Consider the following 22,959-nt stretch of genomic DNA (forward strand, 5'->3'; position numbering starts at 1 on the left):
TAAAACAGACACCCATCTGATAAAGGACTAGGTTAAAACAGACACCCATCTGGTAAAGGACTAGGATAAAACAGACACCCATCTGATAAAGGACTAGGATAAAACAGACACCCATCTGGTAAAGGACTAGGCTAAAACATTAAAACAGACACCCATCTGATAAAGGACTAGGATAAAATATTAAAACAGACACCCATCTGATAAAGGACTAGGATAAGATATTAAAACAGACACCCATCTGGTAAAGGACTAGGATAAAATATTAAAACAGACACCCATCTGATAAAGGACTAGGATAAAATATTAAAACAGACACCCATCTGATAAAGGACTAGGATAAGATATTAAAACAGACACCCATCTGGTAAAGGACTAGGATAAAACAGACACCCATCTGGTAAAGGACTAGGATAAAACAGACACCCATCTGATAAAGGACTAGGATAAAATATTAAAACAGACACCCATCTGGTAAAGGACTAGGATAAAATATTAAAACAGACACCCATCTGGTAAAGGACTAGGATAAAACAGACACCCATCTGATAAAGGACTAGGATAAAACAGACACCCATCTGGTAAAGGACTAGGATAAAACAGACACCCATCTGGTAAAGGACTAGGATAAAATATTAAAACAGACACCCATCTGGTAAAGGACCAGGTTAAAACATTAAAACAGACACCCATCTGGTGAAGGACTAGGATAAAATATTAAAACAGACACCCATCTGGTAAAGGACTAGGATAAAACAGACACCCATCTGATAAAGGACCAGGATAAAACAGACACCCAACTGGTAAATGACTAGGTTATAACAGACACCCATCTGGTAAAGGACTAGGATAAAACAGACACCCATCTGGTAAAGGACTAGGATAAAACAGACACCCAACTGGTAAAGGACTAGGTTATAACAGACACCCATCTGGTAAAGGACTAGGATAAAACAGACACCCATCTGGTAAAGGACTAGGATAAAACAGACACCCATCTGGTAAAGGACTAGGATAAAACAGACACCCAACTGGTAAAGGACTAGGATAAAACAGACACCCAACTGGTAAAGGACTCGGTTATAACAGACACCCATCTGGTAAAGGACTAGGATAAAACAGACACCCATCTGGTAAAGGACTAGGATAAAACAGACACCCATCTGGTAAAGGACTAGGATAAAACAGACACCCATCTGGTAAAGGACTAGGATAAAATATTAAAACAGACACCCATCTGGTAAAGGACTAGGTAAAACAGACACCCATCTGGTAAAGGACCAGGATAAAACAGACACCCATCTGGTAAAGGACTAGGATAAAACAGACACCCATCTGGTAAAGGACTAGGATAAAACATTAAAACAGACACCCATCTGGTAAAGGACTAGGATAAAACAGACACCCAACCGGTAAAGGACTCGGTTATAACAGACACCCATCTGGTAAAGGACTAGGTTAAAACAGACACCCATCTGGTAAAGGACCAGGATAAAACAGACACCCATCTGGTAAAGGACTAGGATAAAACAGACACCCATCTGGTAAAGGACTAGGATAAAATATTAAAACAGACACCCATCTGGTAAAGGACTAGGTTAAAACAGACACCCATCTGGTAAAGGACTAGGTTAAAACAGACACCCATCTGGTAAAGGACTAGGTTAAAACAGACACCCATCTGGTAAAGGACTAGGATAAAACAGACACCCATCTGGTAAAGGACGAGGATAAAACAGACATCCATCTGGTAAAGGACTCGGTTAAAACATTAAAACAGACACCCATCTGATAAAGGACTAGGATAAAACATTAAAACAGACACCCATCTGGTGAAGGACTAGGATAAAACATTAAAACAGACACCCATCTGTAAAGGACTAGGATAAAACAGACACCCATCTGGTAAAGGACGAGGATAAAACAGACACCCATCTGGTAAAGGACTCGGTTAAAACATTAAAACAGACACCCATCTGATAAAGGACTAGGATAAAACATTAAAACAGACACCCATCTGGTGAAGGACTAGGATAAAACATTAAAACAGACACCCATCTGGTAAAGGACTAGGATAAAACATTAAAACAGACACCCATCTGATAAAGGACTAGGATAAAACATTAAAACAGACACCCATCTGATAAAGGACTAGGTTAAAACATTAAAACAGACACCCAACTGGTAAAGGACTAGCTTAAAACAGAAAAATAGTCATTTTTGGTAAGGCACAAGCTTAGGCAAAATATGCACTTAAACTGAAATGTGTACCAGTACATCCAACACACTAGCAGTCATTGACATTGCACTTGGAGAACGTAAATAGCTATGAGCAGAGATGTCAATCTTAGCGACTAGCAGCAGAGGCTGGAGAACATACAGTAGGTGCTAACTGTTGTGTAATAAGATGGTACAGACCGACTGAAGTGAGGAGAGTGACTCACGTGGCGGAGAGCTTGAGGTTCTTCACCTTCTCCACGGCGTGCTCATCAGCCAGCCCCACGTGGCAACCCAGGGCCAAGAGAGTCCTTCAGACCAATCAGAAAGGAGAAGTCAGCTTCACTAAGAGAGGGTGTGACTAACTTCACACAAATCAGTGAAATGCTGAATACAACAGGTGTAGTAGACCTTACAGTGAAATGCTGAATACAACAGGTGTAGTAGACCTCACAGTGAAATGCTGAATACAACAGGTGTAGTAGACCTCACAGTGAAATGCTGAATACAACAGGTGTAGTAGACCTTACAGTGAAATGCTGAATACAACAGGTGTAGTAGACCTCACAGTGAAATGCTGAATACAACAGGTGTAGTAGACCTCACAGTGAAATGCTGAATACAACAGGTGTAGTAGACCTCACAGTGAAATGCTGAATACAACAGGTGTAGTAGACCTTACAGTGAAATGCTGAATACAACAGGTGTAGTAGACCTCACAGTGAAATGCTGAATACAACAGGTGTAGTAGACCTCACAGTGAAATGCTGAATACAACAGGTGTAGTAGACCTCACAGTGAAATGCTGAATACAACAGGTGTAGTAGACCTCACAGTGAAATGCTGAATACAACAGGTGTAGTAGACCTTACAGTGAAATGCTGAATACAACAGGTGTAGTAGACCTCACAGTGAAATGCTGAATACAACAGGTGTAGTAGACCTCACAGTGAAATGCTGAATACAACAGGTGTAGTAGACCTTACAGTGAAATGCTGAATACAACAGGTGTAGTAGACCTTACAGTGAAATGCTGAATACAACAGGTGTAGTAGACCTCACAGTGAAATGCTGAATACAACAGGTGTAGTAGACCTCACAGTGAAATGCTGAATACAATAGATGTAGTAGACCTCACAGTGAAATGCTGAATACAACAGGTGTAGTAGACCTTACAGTGAAATGCTGAATACAACAGGTGTAGTAGACCTCACAGTGAAATGCTGAATACAACAGGTGTAGTAGACCTCACAGTGAAATGCTGAATACAACAGGTGTAGTAGACCTCACAGTGAAATGCTGAATACAACAGGTGTAGTAGACCTCACAGTGAAATGCTGAATACAACAGGTGTAGTAGACCTCACAGTGAAATGCTGAATACAACAGGTGTAGTAGACCTCACAGTGAAATGCTGAATACAACAGGTGTAGTAGACCTAACAGTGAAATGCTGAATACAACAGGTGTAGTAGACCTCACAGTGAAATGCTGAATACAACAGGTGTAGTAGACCTCACAGTGAAATGCTGAATACAACAGGTGTAGTAGACCTCACAGTGAAATGCTGAATACAACAGGTGTAGTAGACCTCACAGTGAAATGCTGAATACAACAGGTGTAGTAGACCTCACAGTGAAATGCTGAATACAACAGGTGTAGTAGACCTCACAGTGAAATGCTGAATACAACAGGTGTAGTAGACCTCACAGTGAAATGCTGAATACAACAGGTGTAGTAGACCTCACAGTGAAATGCTGAATACAACAGGTGTAGTAGACCTCACAGTGAAATGCTGAATACAACAAGTGTAGTAGACCTCCCAGTGAAATGCTGAATACAACAGGTGTAGTAGACCTCACAGTGAAATGCTGAATACAACAGGTGTAGTAGACCTCACAGTGAAATGCTGAATACAACAGGTGTAGTAGACATTACAGTGAAATGCTGAATACAACAGGTGTAATAGACCTCACAGTGAAATGCTGAATACAACAGGTGTAGTAGACCTCACAGTGAAATGCTGAATACAACAGGTGTAGTAGACCTCACAGTGAAATGCTGAATACAACAGGTGTAGTAGACCTCACAGTGAAATGCTGAATACAACAGGTGTAGTAGACCTCACAGTGAAATGCTGAATACAACAGGTGTAGTAGACCTCACAGTGAAATGCTGAATACAACAGGTGTAGTAGACCTTACAGTGAAATGCTGAATACAACAGGTGTAGTAGACCTCACAGGGAAATGCTGAATACAACAGGTGTAGTAGACCTCACAGTGAAATGCTGAATACAACAGGTGTAGTAGACCTTACAGTAAAATGCTGAATACAACAGGTGTAGTAGACCTCCCAGTGAAATGCTGAATACAACAGGTGTAGTAGACCTCACAGTGAAATGCTGAATACAACAGGTGTAGTAGACCTCACAGTGAAATGCTGAATACAACAGGTGTAGTAGACCTCACAGTGAAATGCTGAATACAACAGGTGTAGTAGACCTTACAGTGAAATGCTGAATACAACAGGTGTAGTAGACCTCACAGTGAAATGCTGAATACAACAGGTGTAGTAGACCTCACAGTGAAATGCTGAATACAACAGGTGTAGTAGACCTTACAGTGAAATGCTGAATACAACAGGTGTAGTAGACCTCACAGTGAAATGCTGAATACAACAGGTGTAGTAGACCTCACAGTGAAATGCTGAATACAACAGGTGTAGTAGACCTCACAGTGAAATGCTGAATACAACAGGTGTAGTAGACCTCACAGTGAAATGCTGAATACAACAGGTGTAGTAGACCTCACAGTGAAATGCTGAATACAACAGGTGTAGTAGACCTCACAGTGAAATGCTGAATACAACAGGTGTAGTAGACCTTACAGTGAAATGCTGAATACAACAGGTGTAGTAGACCTCACAGTGAAATGCTGAATACAACAGGTGTAGTAGACCTTACAGTGAAATGCTGAATACAACAGGTGTAGTAGACCTCACAGTGAAATGCTGAATACAACAGGTGTAGTAGACCTCACAGTGAAATGCTGAATACAACAGGTTTAGACCTCACAGTGAAATGCTGAATACAACAGGTGTAGTAGACCTCACAGTGAAATGCTGAATACAACAGGTGTAGTAGACCTCACAGTGAAATGCTGAATACAACAGGTGTAGTAGACCTCACAGTGAAATGCTGAATACAACAGGTGTAGTAGACCTCACAGTGAAATGCTGAATACAACAGGTGTAGTAGACCTCACAGTGAAATGCTGAATACAACAAGTGTAGTAGACCTCCCAGTGAAATGCTGAATACAACAGGTGTAGTAGACCTCACAGTGAAATGCTGAATACAACAGGTGTAGTAGACCTCACAGTGAAATGCTGAATACAACAGGTGTAGTAGACCTCACAGTGAAATGCTGAATACAACAGGTGTAGTAGACCTCACAGTGAAATGCTGAATACAACAGGTGTAGTAGACCTCACAGTGAAATGCTGAATACAACAGGTGTAGTAGACCTCACAGTGAAATGCTGAATACAACAGGTGTAGTAGACCTTACAGTGAAATGCTGAATACAACAGGTGTAGTAGACCTCACAGTGAAATGCTGAATACAACAGGTGTAGTAGACCTTACAGTGAAATGCTGAATACAACAGGTGTAGTAGACCTCACAGTGAAATGCTGAATACAACAGGTGTAGTAGACCTCACAGTGAAATGCTGAATACAACAGGTTTAGACCTCACAGTGAAATGCTGAATACAACAGGTGTAGTAGACCTCACAGTGAAATGCTGAATACAACAGGTGTAGTAGACCTTACAGTGAAATGCTGAATACAACAGGTGTAGTAGACCTCACAGTGAAATGCTGAATACAACAGGTGTAGTAGACCTCACAGTGAAATGCTGAATACAACAGGTGTAGTAGACCTTACAGTGAAATGCTGAATACAACAGGTGTAGTAGACCTCACAGTGAAATGCTGAATACAACAGGTGTAGTAGACCTCACAGTGAAATGCTGAATACAACAGGTGTAGTAGACCTCACAGTGAAATGCTGAATACAACAGGTGTAGTAGACCTTACAGTGAAATGCTGAATACAACAGGTGTAGTAGACCTCACAGTGAAATGCTGAATACAACAGGTGTAGTAGACCTCACAGTGAAATGCTGAATACAACAGGTGTAGTAGACCTTACAGTGAAATGCTGAATACAACAGGTGTAGTAGACCTCACAGTGAAATGCTGAATACAACAGGTGTAGTAGACCTCACAGTGAAATGCTGAATACAACAGGTGTAGTAGACCTCACAGTGAAATGCTGAATACAACAGGTGTAGTAGACCTCACAGTGAAATGCTGAATACAACAGGTGTAGTAGACCTCACAGTGAAATGCTGAATACAACAGGTGTAGTAGACCTCACAGTGAAATGCTGAATACAACAGGTGTAGTAGACCTTACAGTGAAATGCTGAATACAACAGGTGTAGTAGACCTCACAGTGAAATGCTGAATACAACAGGTGTAGTAGACCTTACAGTGAAATGCTGAATACAACAGGTGTAGTAGACCTCACAGTGAAATGCTGAATACAACAGGTGTAGTAGACCTCACAGTGAAATGCTGAATACAACAGGTTTAGACCTCACAGTGAAATGCTGAATACAACAGGTGTAGTAGACCTCACAGTGAAATGCTGAATACAACAGGTGTAGTAGACCTCACAGTGAAATGCTGAATACAACAGGTGTAGTAGACCTTACAGTGAAATGCTGAATACAACATGTGTAGTAGACCTCACAGTGAAATGCTGAATACAACAGGTGTAGTAGACCTCACAGTGAAATGCTGAATACAACAGGTGTAGTAGACCTCACAGTGAAATGCTGAATACAACAGGTGTAGTAGACCTCACAGTGAAATGCTGAATACAACAGGTGTAGTAGACCTCACAGTGAAATGCTGAATACAACAGGTGTAGTAGACCTCACAGTGAAATGCTGAATACAACAGGTGTAGTAGACCTTACAGTGAAATGCTGAATACAACAGGTGTAGTAGACCTCACAGTGAAATGCTGAATACAACAGGTGTAGTAGACCTCACAGTGAAATGCTGAATACAACAGGTGTAGTAGACCTCACAGTGAAATGCTGAATACAACAGGTGTAGTAGACCTCACAGTGAAATGCTGAATACAACAGGTGTAGTAGACCTTACAGTGAAATGCTGAATACAACAGGTGTAGTAGACCTCACAGTGAAATGCTGAATACAACAGGTGTAGTAGACCTCACAGTGAAATGCTGAATACAACAGGTGTAGTAGACCTCACAGTGAAATGCTGAATACAACAGGTGTAGTAGACCTCACAGTGAAATGCTGAATACAACAGGTGTAGTAGACCTCACAGTGAAATGCTGAATACAACAGGTGTAGTAGACCTCACAGTGAAATGCTGAATACAACAGGTGTAGTAGACCTTACAGTGAAATGCTGAATACAACAGGTGTAGTAGACCTCACAGTGAAATGCTGAATACAACAGGTGTAGTAGACCTCACAGTGAAATGCTGAATACAACAGGTGTAGTAGACCTTACAGTGAAATGCTGAATACAACAGGTGTAGTAGACCTCACAGTGAAATGCTGAATACAACAGGTGTAGTAGACCTCACAGTGAAATGCTGAATACAACAGGTGTAGTAGACCTCACAGTGAAATGCTGAATACAACAGGTGTAGTAGACCTCACAGTGAAATGCTGAATACAACAGGTGTAGTAGACCTCACAGTGAAATGCTGAATACAACAGGTGTAGTAGACCTCACAGTGAAATGCTGAATACAACAGGTGTAGTAGACCTCACAGTGAAATGCTGAATACAACAGGTGTAGTAGACCTCACAGTGAAATGCTGAATACAACAGGTGTAGTAGACCTCACAGTGAAATGCTGAATACAACAGGTGTAGTAGACCTCACAGTGAAATGCTGAATACAACAGGTGTAGTAGACCTCACAGTGAAATGCTGAATACAACAGGTGTAGTAGACCTCACAGTGAAATGCTGAATACAACAGGTGTAGTAGACCTCACAGTGAAATGCTGAATACAACAGGTGTAGTAGACCTCACAGTGAAATGCTGAATACAACAGGTGTAGTAGACCTCACAGTGAAATGCTGAATACAACAGGTGTAGTAGACCTCACAGTGAAATGCTGAATACAACAGGTGTAGTCGACCTCACAGTGAAATGCTGAATACAACAGGTGTAGTAGACCTTACAGTGAAATGCTGAATACAACAGGTGTAGTAGACCTCACAGTGAAATGCTGAATACAACAGGTGTAGTAGACCTCACAGTGAAATGCTGAATACAACAGGTGTAGTAGACCTTACAGTGAAATGCTGAATACAACAGGTGTAGTAGACCTTACAGTGAAATGCTGAATACAACAGGTGTAGTAGACCTCACAGTGAAATGCTGAATACAACAGGTGTAGTAGACCTTACAGTGCAGTGCTGAATACAACAGGTGTAGTAGACCTGAGGCTATATACAGGGGGTACTGGTACAGAGTCAATGTGGAGACTATATACAGGGGGTACTGGTACAGAGTCAATGTGGAGGCTATATACAGGGGGTACTGGTACAGAGTCAATGTGGAGACTATATACAGGGGGTACTGGTACAGAGTCAATGTGGAGGCTATATACAGGGGGTACTGGTACAGAGTCAATGTGGAGGCTATATACAGGAGGTACTGGTACAGAGTCAATGTGGAGGCTATATACAGGGTGTTACGGTACAGAGTCAATGTGGAGGCTATATACAGGGGGTACCGGTACAGAGTCAATGTGGAGGCTATATACAGGGGGTACCGGTACAAAGTCAATGTGGAGGCTATATACAGGGGGTACCAGTACAGAGTCAATGTGGAGGCTATATACAGGGGGTACCGGTACAGAGTCAATGTGGAGGCTATATACAGGGGGTACCGGTACAGAGTCAATGTGGAGGCTATATACAGGGGTACTGGTACAGAGTCAATGTGGAGGCTATATACAGGGGGTACCGGTACAGAGTCAATGTGGAGGCTATATACAGGGGATACTGGTACAGAGTCAATGTGGAGGCTATATACAGGGGGTACTGGTACAGAGTCAATGTGGAGGCTATATACAGGGGTACTGGTACAGAGTCAATGTGGAGGCTATATACAGGGGTACCGGTACAGAGTCAATGTGGAGGCTATATACAGGGGTACTGGTACAGAGTCTATGTGGAGGCTATATACAGGGGGTACCGGTACAGAGTCAATGTGGAGGCTATATACAGGGGGTACCGGTACAGAGTCAATGTGGAGACTATATACAGGGGGTACCGGTACAGCGGTACAGAGTCAATGTGGAGGCTATATACAGGGGGTACTGGTACAGAGTCAATGTGGAGGCTATATACAGGGGGTACCGGTACAGAGTCAATGTGGAGACTATATACAGGGGGTACTGGTACAGAGTCAATGTGGAGACTATATACAGGGGGTACCGGTACAGAGTCAATGTGGAGACTATATACAGGTGGTACCGGTACAGAGTCAATGTGGAGACTATATACAGGGGGTACCGGTACAGAGTCAATGTGGAGACTATATACAGGGGGTACCAGTACAGAGTCAATGTGGAGACTATATACAGGGGGTACCGGTACAGAGTCATGTAGGTAGAGTTAAAGTGACTATGCATAAATAATAAACAGAGAGTAGCAGCAGCGTAAAAGAGGGGTCTGGGTAGCCATTTGATTAGCTGTTCAGGAGTCTTATGGCTTGGGGGTAGAAGCTGTTTAGAAGCCTCTTGGACCTAGACTTGGCGCTCCGGTAAAGCTTGCCGTGCGGTAGCAGAGAGAACAGTCTATGACTAGTGTGGCTGGAGTCTTTGACAGTCTTTAGGGCCTTCCTCTGTCACCGCCTGGTACAGAGGTCCTGGATGGCAGGAAGCTTGGCCCCAGTGATGTACTGGGTCGTACTCACTACCCTCTGTAGCAGCTTGCAGAAGCCAAGCAGTTGCCATACCAGGCGGTGATGCAACCATGCTCTCGATGGTGCAGCTGTAGGACCTTCAGATGATCTGAGGACCCATGCCAAACGTGTTCAGTCTCCTGGGGAAGAATAGGCTTTGTCGTTCCCTCTTCATGACTGTCTTGGTGTGTTTGGAACATGATAGTTTGTTGGTGATGTGGACACCAAGTAACTTGAAGCTCTCAACCTGCTCCCGGTCAATCATTTATTTAACCTTGTTCAGGGGCAGAACGACAGATTTGTACCTTGTCAGCTCGGGATTCAATCCCAGTAACCTTTTGGTTTCTGGCCCAACGCTCTAACCACTAGGTTACCTGCCGCCCGATGAAAATGGGGGAGTGCTCGGTCCTCCTTTTCCCAATCATCTCCTTTGTATTGATCACGTTGAGGGAGTGGTTGTTGTCCTGGCAACACACGGTCTCTGATGTCCACCGTATAGGCTGTCTCATCGTTGTCTGTGATCAGGCCAACAGTACCACTGTTGTGTCATCGTTGTCAGGCCAACAGTATCACTGTTGTGTCATCGTTGTCAGGCCAACAGTATCACTGTTGTGTCATCGTTGTTAGGCCTACAGTACCACTGTTGTGTCATCGTTAGCACAATGCTAGCCAAAGATAAGCTAACGCCTCGTTAGTGTTGCGACAAAGAAAGCACGGCTCTCGACTGATAAGCAGTGGAGGCCATTGGGTGTAGTCAACGCAGCAGGGTAGTGGGTTGACCTAGACAGCGACTAGTAATTCCACCCTTCCAGGGACCGTTCTTGATACAGACAGGAAACTGTTGAGCGTGAAAAACCCAGCAGCGTTGCAGTTCTTGTCACAAACCGGTGCGCTTGGCACCTACTACCACACCCCGTTCAAAAGCACTTAAATATTTTGTCTACTGAATGACACAAATACATAATCAATGTCTCAATCTTTATTTAACCCGTCTCCTCCCCTTCATCTACATGTCTCCTCCCCCTCATCTACATGTCTCCTCCCCTTCATCTACATGTCTCCTCCCCTTCATCTACATGTCTCCTCCCCTTCATCTACATGTCTCCTCCCCTTCATCTACATGTCTCCTCCCCTTCATCTACATGTCTCCTCCCCTTCATCTACAAGTCTCCTCCCCTTCATCTACATGTCTCATCCCCTTCATCTACATGTCTCCTCCCCTTCATCTACATGTCTCCTCCCCTTCATCTACATGTATCATCCCCTTCATCTACATGTCGCCTCCCTTCATCTACATGTCGCCTCCCCTTCATCTACATGTCTCATCCCCTTCATCTACATGTCTCCTCCCCTTCATCTACATGTCTCCTCCCCTTCATCTCTCCTCCCCTTCATCTACATGTCTCCTCCCCTTCATCTACATGTCTCCTCCCCTTCATCTACATGTCTCCTCCCCTTCATCTACACTGATTGAAGTGGATTTAACAAGTGACATCAATAAGGGATCATAGCTTTCACCTGGATTCACCTGGTCACAGAAAGAGCAGGTGTTCCTAATGTTTTGTACACTCAGTGTATGGTGTGTCTGTCAGATCTGATGGTGAGAGTCCCGTATATAATACAGTGTTTAATCCCTGCTGTGAACACTACTGAATACTGAATGACTTAATAGTTTACAACAAGGAGACCCCGGTGGCCCGTTCTGTTCCAGTCCTCCTTGCCTCAAGCTGTGTCAAGCTGTGCCTCAAGCTGTGTCCCAAAACTCTATTCCCTTTATAGTACCCTACTTTTGACCAGGGCCCATAGGGCTCTATTTTAAAAGTAGTGCACGATATAGGGAATATGTTGCCATTGAGCACACACACACACACTCTCCATTATAATCCACTAAGTATAATTAAAATAAATGCTCTCCAGCCGTGTCTGCATCCCAAACGGGACCCTTTTCCGTACATAGTGCACTACTTTTTACCAAATTCCTATGGATCCTGGTCAAAAGTAGTGCACTATATAGGGAATAGGGCTGTAGTATAAAGTAGTGCACTATATAGGGAATAGGGCTGTAGTATAAAGTAGTGCACTATATAGGGAATAGGGCTGTAGTATAAAGTAGTGCTCTATATAGGGAATAGGGCTGTAGTATAAAGTAGTGCTCTATATAGGGAATAGGGCTGTAGTATAAAGTAGTGTACTATATAGGGAATAGGGCTGTAGTATAAAGTAGTGCTCTATATAGGGAATAGGGCTGTAGTATAAAGTAGTGCACTATATAGGGATTAGGGTGTCATTTGGGACATTGATGTGTCTGCGATTCAGGTCACGGAATTAATTTCTGCATTTAGATGGCACTCCCTCTCCCTCTCCCTCTCTCTCTCTCTCTCTCTCTCTCTCTCTCTCTCTCTCTCTCTCTCTCTCTCTCTCTCTCTCCCTCCCTCCCTCTCCCTTCTCTCTCCTCCTTCTCATCTCCAGGAAATATGCAATTAATTAAAACTAACAAAGTTGTCCCGACAGGTGTTTTAAATTACTCCTGGAAGTCAAATAGGCGGTTTCTTGCTGAGAGAGAAGTAGTCTAATGGGTGTGATATTCAGTTCATGAAGAGCTGAACCAGGTATTGAAAATCCCGTCTCCTGACAAAAAGTTAATTGATAACAGAAATGGGTAAGAGACGAACACAAAGAATGACACCACTCTGTGATGATGTAGGGATCATAGAAATGGGTAAGAGACGAACACAAAGAATGACACCACTCTGTGATGATGTACGGATCATAGAAATGGGTAAGAGTCCAACACAAAGAATGACACCACTCTGTGATGGTGTACGGATCATAGAAATGGGTAAGAGTCTAACACAAAGAATGACACCACTCTGTGATGATGTACGGATCAAGAGAACTTGGGACATGTTTTGAAAAATCATAAACTGACCGCAATATAGTTCAAATGTATGTTTGTTCTACAGAAATCCACCCATCAAACCATTCCTCCATTCCATTACATGTTCTGTCTGTTTCATTTGGGTCATATGCCAAAACCAGCAGGAACAGTCTGGATAGTTTCAACTAGGGATTGTACCCAACAGGAACAGTCTGGATAGTTTCAACTAGGGATTGTACCCAGCAGGAACAGTATGTAGGGTGGTAACTAGGGATTGTACCCAACAGGAACAGTCTGGATAGTTTCAACTAGGGATTGTACCCAGCAGGAACAGTATGTAGGGTGGTAACTAGGGATTATACCCAACAGGAACAGTCTGGATAGTTTCAACTAGGGATTATACCCAACAGGAACAGTATCCAGGGTGGTAACTAGGGATTATACCCAACAGGAACCGTATGCAGGGTGGTAACTAGGGATTGTACCCAGCAGGAACAGTATCCAGGGTGGTAACTAGGGATTATACCCAACAGGAACAGTCTGGATAGTTTCAACTAGGGATTGTACCCAACAGAAACAGTATCCAGGGTGGTAACTAGGGATTATACCCAACAGGAACAGTCTGGATAGTTTCAACTAGGGATTGTACCCAGCAGGAACAGTATCCAGGGTGGTAACTAGGGATTATACCCAACAGGAACAGTATGCAGGGTGGTAACTAGGGATTGTACCCAACAGGAACAGTCTGGATAGTTTCAACTAGGGATTGTACCCAGCAGGAACAGTATCCAGGGTGGTAACTAGGGATTATACCCAACAGGAACAGTATCCTGGATGTTTAACTAGGGATTGTACCCAGCAGGAACAGTATCCAGGGTGGTAACTAGGGATTGTACCCAGCAGGAACAGTATCCAGGGTGTAACTAGGGATTGTACCCAGCAGGAACAGTATCCAGGGTGATAACTAGGGATTGTACCAATTTGCAAAGTATCCAGGGTGGTAATAAGATTGTCTGCAAATGTTAAATGTAATGTAATTGTACCCAACAGGAACAGTATCCAGAGTGGTAACTAGGGATTGTACCCAGCAGGAACAGTATCCAGAGTGGTAACTAGGGATTGTACCCAGCAGAAACAGTATCCAGGGTGGTAACTAGGGATTGTACCCAGCAGGAACAGTATCCAGGGTGGTAACTAGGGATTGTACCCAGCAGGAACAGTATCCAGGTGATAACTAGGGATTGTACCCAGCAGGAACAGTATCCAGGGTGGTAACTAGGGATTGTACCCAGCAGGAACAGTATCCAGGGTGGTAACTAGGGATTATACCGAGCAGCAACAGTATCCAGGGTGGAAACTTACTTGAGAGTCTCCAGAGACATCTGTAGGTTGTAGCTCCTCTCCTGCTCAGGCAGCTTGGAGAACTCCACCAGACAAGGATGCTGCCGCTTGTTATCGTCCCGTACCTGCAACACAACACCATTATCTGTTGTTGTCTCGTACCTGGAACACAACAGCATTATCTGTTGTTGTCATGAACCTGGAACACAACAGCATTATCTGTTGATGTCCCTAACCTGGAACAGAACAGCATTATCTGTTGTTGTCACGAACCTGGAACACAACACCATTATCTGTTGTTGTCCCTAACCTGCAACACAACACCATTATCTGTTGTTGTCCCTAACCTGCAACACAACACCATTATCTGAATCCTCAACTACCTGCTGGGGGTAAGAGAGGCCCTGAGAGGCTGGCAGTATCCCACACAGGAACTGTTTCTGTTTAGTGGAGGGAAATGTCTAAATCGACAGGGACATGTTGACTGTCAGTGGTAGAGGATAACCAACGTAGCTCCAGGACTCCAGGGCAGTCTACCCCCTACAGGGCAGTCTAACCCCCTACAGGGCAGTCTAACCCCCTACAGGGCAGTCTAACCCCCTACAGGGCAGTCTACCCCCTACAGGGCAGTCTAACCCCCTACAGGGCAGTCTAACCCCTACAACCCTACAGGGCAGTCTAACCCCCTACAGGGCAGTCTAACCCCCTACAGGGCAGTCTAAACAGGGAAGTCTACCCCTACAGGGCAGTCTAACCCCCTACAGGGCAGTCTAACCCCCTACAGGGCAGTCTAACCCCCTACAGGGCAGTCTAACTCCCTACAGGGCAGTCTAACCCCCTACAGGGAAGTCTACCCCCCTACAGGGCAGTCTAACCCCATACAGGGCAGTCTAACCCCCTACAGGGCAGTCTAACCCCCTACAGGGCAGTCTAACCCCCTACAGGGCAGTCTAACCCCCTACAGGGCAGTTAACCCCTACAGGGCAGTCTAACCCCCTACAGGGCAGTCCCCCCTACAGGGCAGTCTAACTCCCTACAGGGCAGTCTAACCCCTACAGGGCAGTCTCTACAAGTCTAACCCCCTACAGGGCAGTCTAACCCCCTACAGGGCAGTCTAACCCCCTACAGGGCAGTCTAACCCCCTACAGGGCAGTCTAACTCCCTACAGGGCAGTCTAAGCCCCTACAGGGCAGTCTAACCCCCTACAGGGCAGTCTAACCCCCTACAGGGCAGTCTAACCCCCTACAGGGCAGTCTAACTCCCTACAGGGCAGTCTAAGCCCCTACAGGGCAGTCTAACCCCTTGCTGCTCTAGAACATCAGAGATGAAAGATGAAAGAGGAAACCAACTGATGTCATTCCATGATGTATTACATTCTGGTGAGTAAGGGTTTATTTAGTCTTCTAGGACAACAAGTGATGACCAGGGCCGGTTCTAGTCTTTTGGGGGCCCTAAGATTGCCCCCCCACTCAACAAGTGGGAAGGAAAATGTAATGACCCCAGTCTTGACGGCAGAGAGAAAAATTAACATTTTAAAGTTTATTTCCTGCAATTCCCCCCCCCCAAAATGTTTCAGTTTTAGAGCAAGTTTTACGCAGTTCTAAACCATTGTGGATGGGTTATTAGTCATTTCAGGAGGTGCGGGTGAACAAACAGCTGACCCGCGCATCATTAGCGCGCACGTGTGTACTCACAGCTCCGTAGGTCCAGCCCAGGTCAATCTTATTCATCACCCACAGCTCATGGATGTTCTCGGCCAGCTTCTCCCTGATCCTCTCCAGGTGAGGAGGCAGAACAACCTGAAGGCTGGAAGTCCATGCCGTTGGCCACAAGCATTACACAGGAAGTCCATGCCGTTGGCCACAAGCATTACACAGGAAGTCCATGCCGTTGGCCACAAGCATTACACAGGAGTCCATGCCGTTGGCCACAAGCATTACACAGGAAGTCCATGCCGTTGGCCACAAGCATTACACAGGAAGTCCATGCCGTTGGCCACAAGCATTACACAGGAAGTCCATGCCGTTGGCCACAAGCATTAGTCCAGGCCACAAGCATTACACAGGAAGTCCATGCCGTTGGCCACAAGCATTACACAGGAAGTCCATGCCGTTGGCCACAAGCATTACACAGGAAGTCCATGCCGTTGGCCACAAGCATTACACAGGAAGTCCATGCCGTTGGCCACAAGCATTACACAGGAAGTCCATGCCGTACACAGGAAGTCCATGCCGTTGGCCACAAGCATTACACAGGAAGTCCATGCCGTTGGCCACAAGCATTACACAGGAAGTCCATGCCGTTGGCCACAAGCATTACACAGGAAGTCCATGCCGTTGGCCACAAGCATTACACAGGAAGTCCATGCCGTTGGCCACAAGCATTACACAGGAAGTCCATGCCGTTGGCCACAAGCATTACACAGGAAGTCCATGCCGTTGGCCACAAGCATTACACAGGAAGTCCATGCCGTTGGCCACAAGCATTACACAGGAGTCCATGCCGTTGGCCACAAGCATTACACAGGAAGTCCATGCCGTTGGCCACAAGCATTACACAGGAAGTCCATGCCGTTGGCCACAAGCATTACACAGGAAGTCCATGCCGTTGGCCACAAGCATTACACAGGAAGTCCATGCCGTTGGCCACAAGCATTACACAGGAAGTCCATGCCGTTGGCCACAAGCATTACACAGGAAGTCCATGCCGTTGGCCACAAGCATTACACAGGAAGTCCATGCCGTTGGCCACAAGCATTACACAGGAAGTCCATGCCGTTGGCCACAAGCATTACACAGGAAGTCCATGCCGTTGGCCACAAGCATTACACAGGAAGTCCATGCCGTTGGCCACAAGCATTACACAGGAAGTCCATGCCGTTGGCCACAAGCATTACACAGGAAGTCCATGCCGGGCCACAAGCATTACACAGGAAGTCCATGCCGTTGGCCACAAGCATTAACAGGAAGTCCATGCCGTTGGCCACAAGCATTACACAGGAAGTCCATGCCGTTGGCCACAAGCATTACACAGGAAGTCCATACGTTGTTGACAAGCATTACAAAGTCCATCGTTGGCCCCTACTGACAGGAGCAGCCGTTGGCCAGTGGGAAGTCCTAGTTGGCCACAAGCATTACACAGGAAGTCCATGTCTAACCACAAGCATTACACAGGGCAGTCAATTAACCACCATTACACAGGAAGTCCAGTTCTAAGCATTACACAGGAAGTCCATGATCTGGTACAAGCATTACACAGGAAGTCCTGCCCCACAAGCACAGGGCAGTCAATTGCCCCATTACAGGAAGTCCAGCCGTTGGCCACAAGCATTACACAGGAAGTCCATGCCGTTGGCCACAAGCATTACACAGGAAGTCCATTTGGCCACAAGCATTAAAGTTTCCATGCCGTTGGCCACAAGCATTACACAGAAGTCCATGTTTCAGCATTACACAGGAAGTCCATGCCGTTGGCCAAAGCATTACACAGGAAGTCCATGGGTTGGCCACAGCATTACACAGGAAGTCCATGCCGGGGCCACAAGCATTACACAGGAAGTCCACCGTTGGCCATCATTACACAGGAAGTCCGCACGTGGCCACAACTACACAGGAGTCCTCCATTACACAGGAAGTAGCACAGTCACAAGCAACAGCCCGTTGGCCACAAGCATTCTCCATGCCGTTCATCACCCACAGGAAGTCCTCATGGAAGCATTACACAGGAAGTCCATGGCTTGGCCACAAGCCACAGGAAGTCCATGATCAAGCATTACACAGGAAGTCCATGCCGTTGGCCACAAGCATTACACAGGAAGTCCATGCCGATTGGCCACAAGCATTACACAGGAAGTCCATGCCGTTGGCCACAAGCATTACACAGGAAGTCCATGCCGTTGGCCACAAGCATTACACAGGAAGTCCATGCCGTTGGCCACAAGCATTACACAGGAAGTCCATGCCGTTGGCCACAAGCATTACACAGAAGTCCATGCCGTTGGCCACAAGCATTACACAGGAAGTCCATGCCGTTGGCCACAAGCATTACACAGGAAGTCCATGCCGTTGGCCACAAGCATTACACAGGAAGTCCATGCCGTTGGCCACAAGCATTACACAGGAAGTCCATGCCGTTGGCCACAAGCATTAGGAAGTCCATGCCGTTGGCCACAAGCATTACACAGGAAGTCCAGAAGCACAGGAAGTTGCCGGCCACAAGCATTACACAGGAAGTCCATGCCGTTGGCCACAAGCATTACACAGGAAGTCCATGCCGTTGGCCACAAGCATTACACAGGAAGTCCATGCCGTTGGCCACAAGCATTACACAGGAAGAGTCCATGCCGTTGGCCACAAGCATTACACAGGAAGTCCATGCCGTTGGCCACAAGCATTACACAGGAAGTCCATGCCGTTGGCCACAAGCATTACACAGGAAGTCCATGCCGTTGGCCACAAGCATTACACAGGAAGTCCATGCCGTTGGCCACAAGCATTACACAGGAAGTCCATGCCGTTGGCCACAAGCATTACACAGGAAGTCCATGCCGTTGGCCACAAGCATTACACAGGAAGTCCATGCCGTTGGCCACAAGCATTACACAGGAAGTCCATGCCGTTGGCCACAAGCATTACACAGGAAGTCCATGCCGTTGGCCACAAGCATTACACAGGAAGTCCATGCCGTTGGCCACAAGCATTACACAGGAAGTCCATGCCGTTGGCCACAAGCATTACACAGGAAGTCCATGCCGTTGGCCACAAGCATTACACAGGAAGTCCATGCCGTTGGCCACAAGCATTACACAGGAAGTCCATGCCGTTGGCCACAAGCATTACACACCCTCGGAAGTCCATGCCGTTGGCCACAAGCATTACACAGGAAGTCCATGCCGTTGGCCACAAGCATTACACAGGAAGTCCATGCCGTTGGCCACAAGCATTACACAGGAAGTCCATGCCGTTGGCCACAAGCATTACACAGGAAGTCCATGCCGTTGGCCACAAGCATTACACAGGAAGTCCATGCCGTTGGCCACAAGCATTACCCACTCAGTGCATGGGGACAGAGGTTGTTGTTCTGGGACCTCACTTTGGACTAGTGTTGATCTGGGCTAACTACTGAGGCAAAGGAGGCTAGTCAATTGACTAACCCCTGTTAGTTGTTGACTAGTTAAAGTAGATCTGGGCTAACTACTGAGGCAAGGGAGGCTAGTCAATTGACCTTAACCCCTGTTAGTTGTTGACTAGTTAAATTAGATCTGGGCAAACTACTGAGGCAAGGGAGGCTAGTCAATTGACCTTAACCCCTGTTAGTTGTTGACTAGTTAAAGTAGATCTGGGCTAACTACTGAGGCAAGGGAGGCTAGTCAATTGACCTTAACCCCTGTTAGTTGTTGACTAGTTAAAGTAGATCTGGGCTAACTACTGAGAAAATGGAGGCTAGTCAATTGACCTTAACCCCTGTTAGTTGTTGACTAGTTAAAGTAGATCTGGGCTAACTACTGAGGCAAGGGAGGCTAGTCAATTGACCTTAACCCCTGTTAGTTGTTGACTAGTTAAAGTAGATCTGGGCTAACTACTGAGAAAAGGGAGGCTAGTCAATTGACCTTAACCCCTGTTAGTTGTTGACTAGTTAAAGTAGAGTTGACACCCATCATGACACAGTATAGTAAAGGGTATTCTTTACCCACCTGGCTGGTGTCAACAGGTGTAGGGGTGAAGGCAGCCTGGGACAGGGTGATAGTGGGACCCAGTAGATCCCTGGTCTCACTGTGGTCCTCCTTGTACTCCTGGCTGTGTTCCACTCTCAGCTTCTCCCTGGGTAGCACAGCCTCGAAACACGGAGCGTAGCCCGGCGGGGGCAGGAACTTAAACTCTCCTTGGCGACCACCCAGCAGGAAACGCACTCTGGAGGGAAGAAGAGGAGGAAGAAGGAGAAGAAGGAGAAAAGGATTAGGAGAAGAAGAAGAAGAAGGATTAGGAGAAGAAGAAGAAGGATTAGGAGAAGAAGAAGAAGGTGAAGACGGATTAGGAGAAGAAGAAGATGAAGAAGAAGGAGGAGAAGGATTAGAAGAAGAAGAAGAAGAAGAAGAAGAAGAAGAAGAAGAAGAAGAAGAAGGAGAAGGATTAGAAGAAAAAGAAGAAGAAGACGGAGGAGAAGATTAGAAGAAGAAGAAGGAGACAGGTTAGGAGAAGGAGAAAAAGGATTAGAAGAAGAAGAGAAGAAGAAGAAGAAGAAGAAGAAGAAGAAGAAGAAGAAGAAGAAGAAGAAGAAGAAGAAGACGGATTAGAAGAAGAAGAAGACGGATTAGGAGAAGAAGAAGGAGAAGACGGATTAGGAGAAGAAGAAGAAGGAGAAGAAGAAGGAGAAGAAGAAGAAGAAGAAGAAGAAGAAGAAGAAGAAGAAGAGTTTTTCTACATTGTGTTTTGTTAACCTTTATTCATTCAGGTTTACCTCATTGAGACAAAAATCAATTTTGCAATAGAGATTGAGATAGTTCAACATACGACACAAGTAGTTCTCTATCCAGCTATTGCATTGTGGTTCATTAGCCTATCTTCTTAAACAGAGCTCTATGGGCATAACGTCATTAGCTGGACAGAAAGACCATTCAGTGAACTGGATCCATCCCACAGTAGACCACCAACCGTCCCATTCCAGAGTACTGACCCTCTGACTGTCTGCTGGGATACACTGGCTATCAGAACATTTGATCTAACAATTTGATCTAACAATTATTGTCCTGCGAGAAATCGGCATGTACGTCGATGCACACAGAAATATAAAGCGGCGTCCGAAACTACTGACACCCTCGATAAAGACGAGCACAAACTACTGACACCCTCGATAAAGACGAGCACAAACTACTGACACCCTCGATAAAGACGAGCAGAAACTACTGACACCCTCGATAAAGACATTTAGCAGAAACTACTGACACCCTCGATAAAGACAGAAGAGCAGAAATGACTGACACCTCGATAAAGACGAGCAGAAACTACTGACACCTCGATAAAGACGAGCAGAAACTACTGACACCCTCGATAAAGACGAGCAGAAACTACTGACACCCTCGATAAAGACGAGCAGAAACTACTGACACCCTCGATAAAGACGAGCAGAAACTACTGACACCCTCGATAAAGACGAGCACAAACTACTGACACCCTCGATAAAGACGAGCAGAAACTACTGACACCCTCGATAAAGACGAGCACAAACTACTGACACCCTCGATAAAGACGAGCAGAAATGACTGACACCCTCGATAAAGACGAGCAGAAACTACTGACACCCTCGATAAAGACGAGCAGAAACTACTGACACCCTCGATAAAGACGAGCAGAAACTACTGACACCCTCGATAAAGACGAGCAGAAATGACTGACACCCTCGATAAAGACGAGCAGAAATGACTGACACCTCGATAAAGACGAGCAGAAATGACTGATAAAGACACCTTCGATAAAGACGAGCAGAAATGACTGACACCCTCGATACAAAGACTGAGCAGACTGACACCTCGATAAAGACGAGCAGAAATTACTGTATAATTGAAATACTGAGCTGATTGTATGCACACAAAAAATAGGGACATTATATTATTTTATAATAATACAATTGGTAATAGGAAGATGTTCTGTTTAATATGTAATACAAAACACATCTCAAAATGGTCAGGGTCAAAGTTATTGACAGCCCTGTTTTAATACCTTTCAGTGCCTGGTGAGGAAAACAGCACTGAGCCTTTTCATCACGTTTCATGAGTTGGAGAACACATTAGGAGGGATCTTAGACCTCCATACAGAACCCTTACAGATCTTATACCTCCATACAGAACCCTTACAGATCTTATACCTCCATACAGAACCCTTACAGATCTTAGACCTCCATACAGAACCCTTACAGATCTTAGACCTCCATACAGAACCCTTACAGATCTTAGACCTCCATACAGAACCCTTACAGATCTTATACCTCCATACAGAACCCTTACAGATCTTAGACCTCCATACAGAACCCTTACAGATCTTATACCTCCATACAGAACCCTTACAGATCTTATACCTCCATACAGAACCCTTACAGATCTTATACCTCCATACAGAACCCTTACAGATCTTAGACCTCCATACAGAACCCTTACAGATCTTAGACCTCCATACAGAACCCTTACAGATCTTAGACCTCCATACAGAACCCTTACAGATCTTAGACCTCCATACAGAACCCTTACAGATCTTATACCTCCATACAGAACCCTTACAGATCTTAGACCTCCATACAGAACCCTTACAGATCTTAGACCTCCATACAGAACCCTTACAGATCTTAGACCTCCATACAGAACCCTTACAGATCTTAGACCTCCATACAGAACCCTTACAGATCTTAGACCTCCATACAGAACCCTTACAGATCTTAGACCTCCATACAGAACCCTTACAGATCTTAGACCTCCATACAGAACCCTTACAGATCTTAGACCTCCATA

At 45.3% G+C, this 22,959-nt stretch overlaps 1 protein-coding gene across 1 annotated transcript in view; it reads right to left on the reverse strand.

Moving 5' to 3' along the window:
• Nucleotides 1–22,959, reverse strand: part of LOC124041068 (ryanodine receptor 2-like) — a gene marked incomplete at its 3' end in the record, with an annotated part of 293,761 nt that overhangs the window by 155,766 nt on the left and 115,036 nt on the right. The window contains 4 exon segments of the mRNA XM_046358233.1: nucleotides 2,442–2,525; nucleotides 14,484–14,587; nucleotides 16,157–16,261; nucleotides 20,155–20,371. Of these exon segments, the coding sequence (XP_046214189.1) occupies nucleotides 2,442–2,525; nucleotides 14,484–14,587; nucleotides 16,157–16,261; nucleotides 20,155–20,371 (510 nt within the window).

Source organism: Oncorhynchus gorbuscha, linkage group LG08, assembly GCF_021184085.1.
Source record: "Oncorhynchus gorbuscha isolate QuinsamMale2020 ecotype Even-year linkage group LG08, OgorEven_v1.0, whole genome shotgun sequence".
Lineage (NCBI taxonomy): Eukaryota > Metazoa > Chordata > Actinopteri > Salmoniformes > Salmonidae > Oncorhynchus > Oncorhynchus gorbuscha.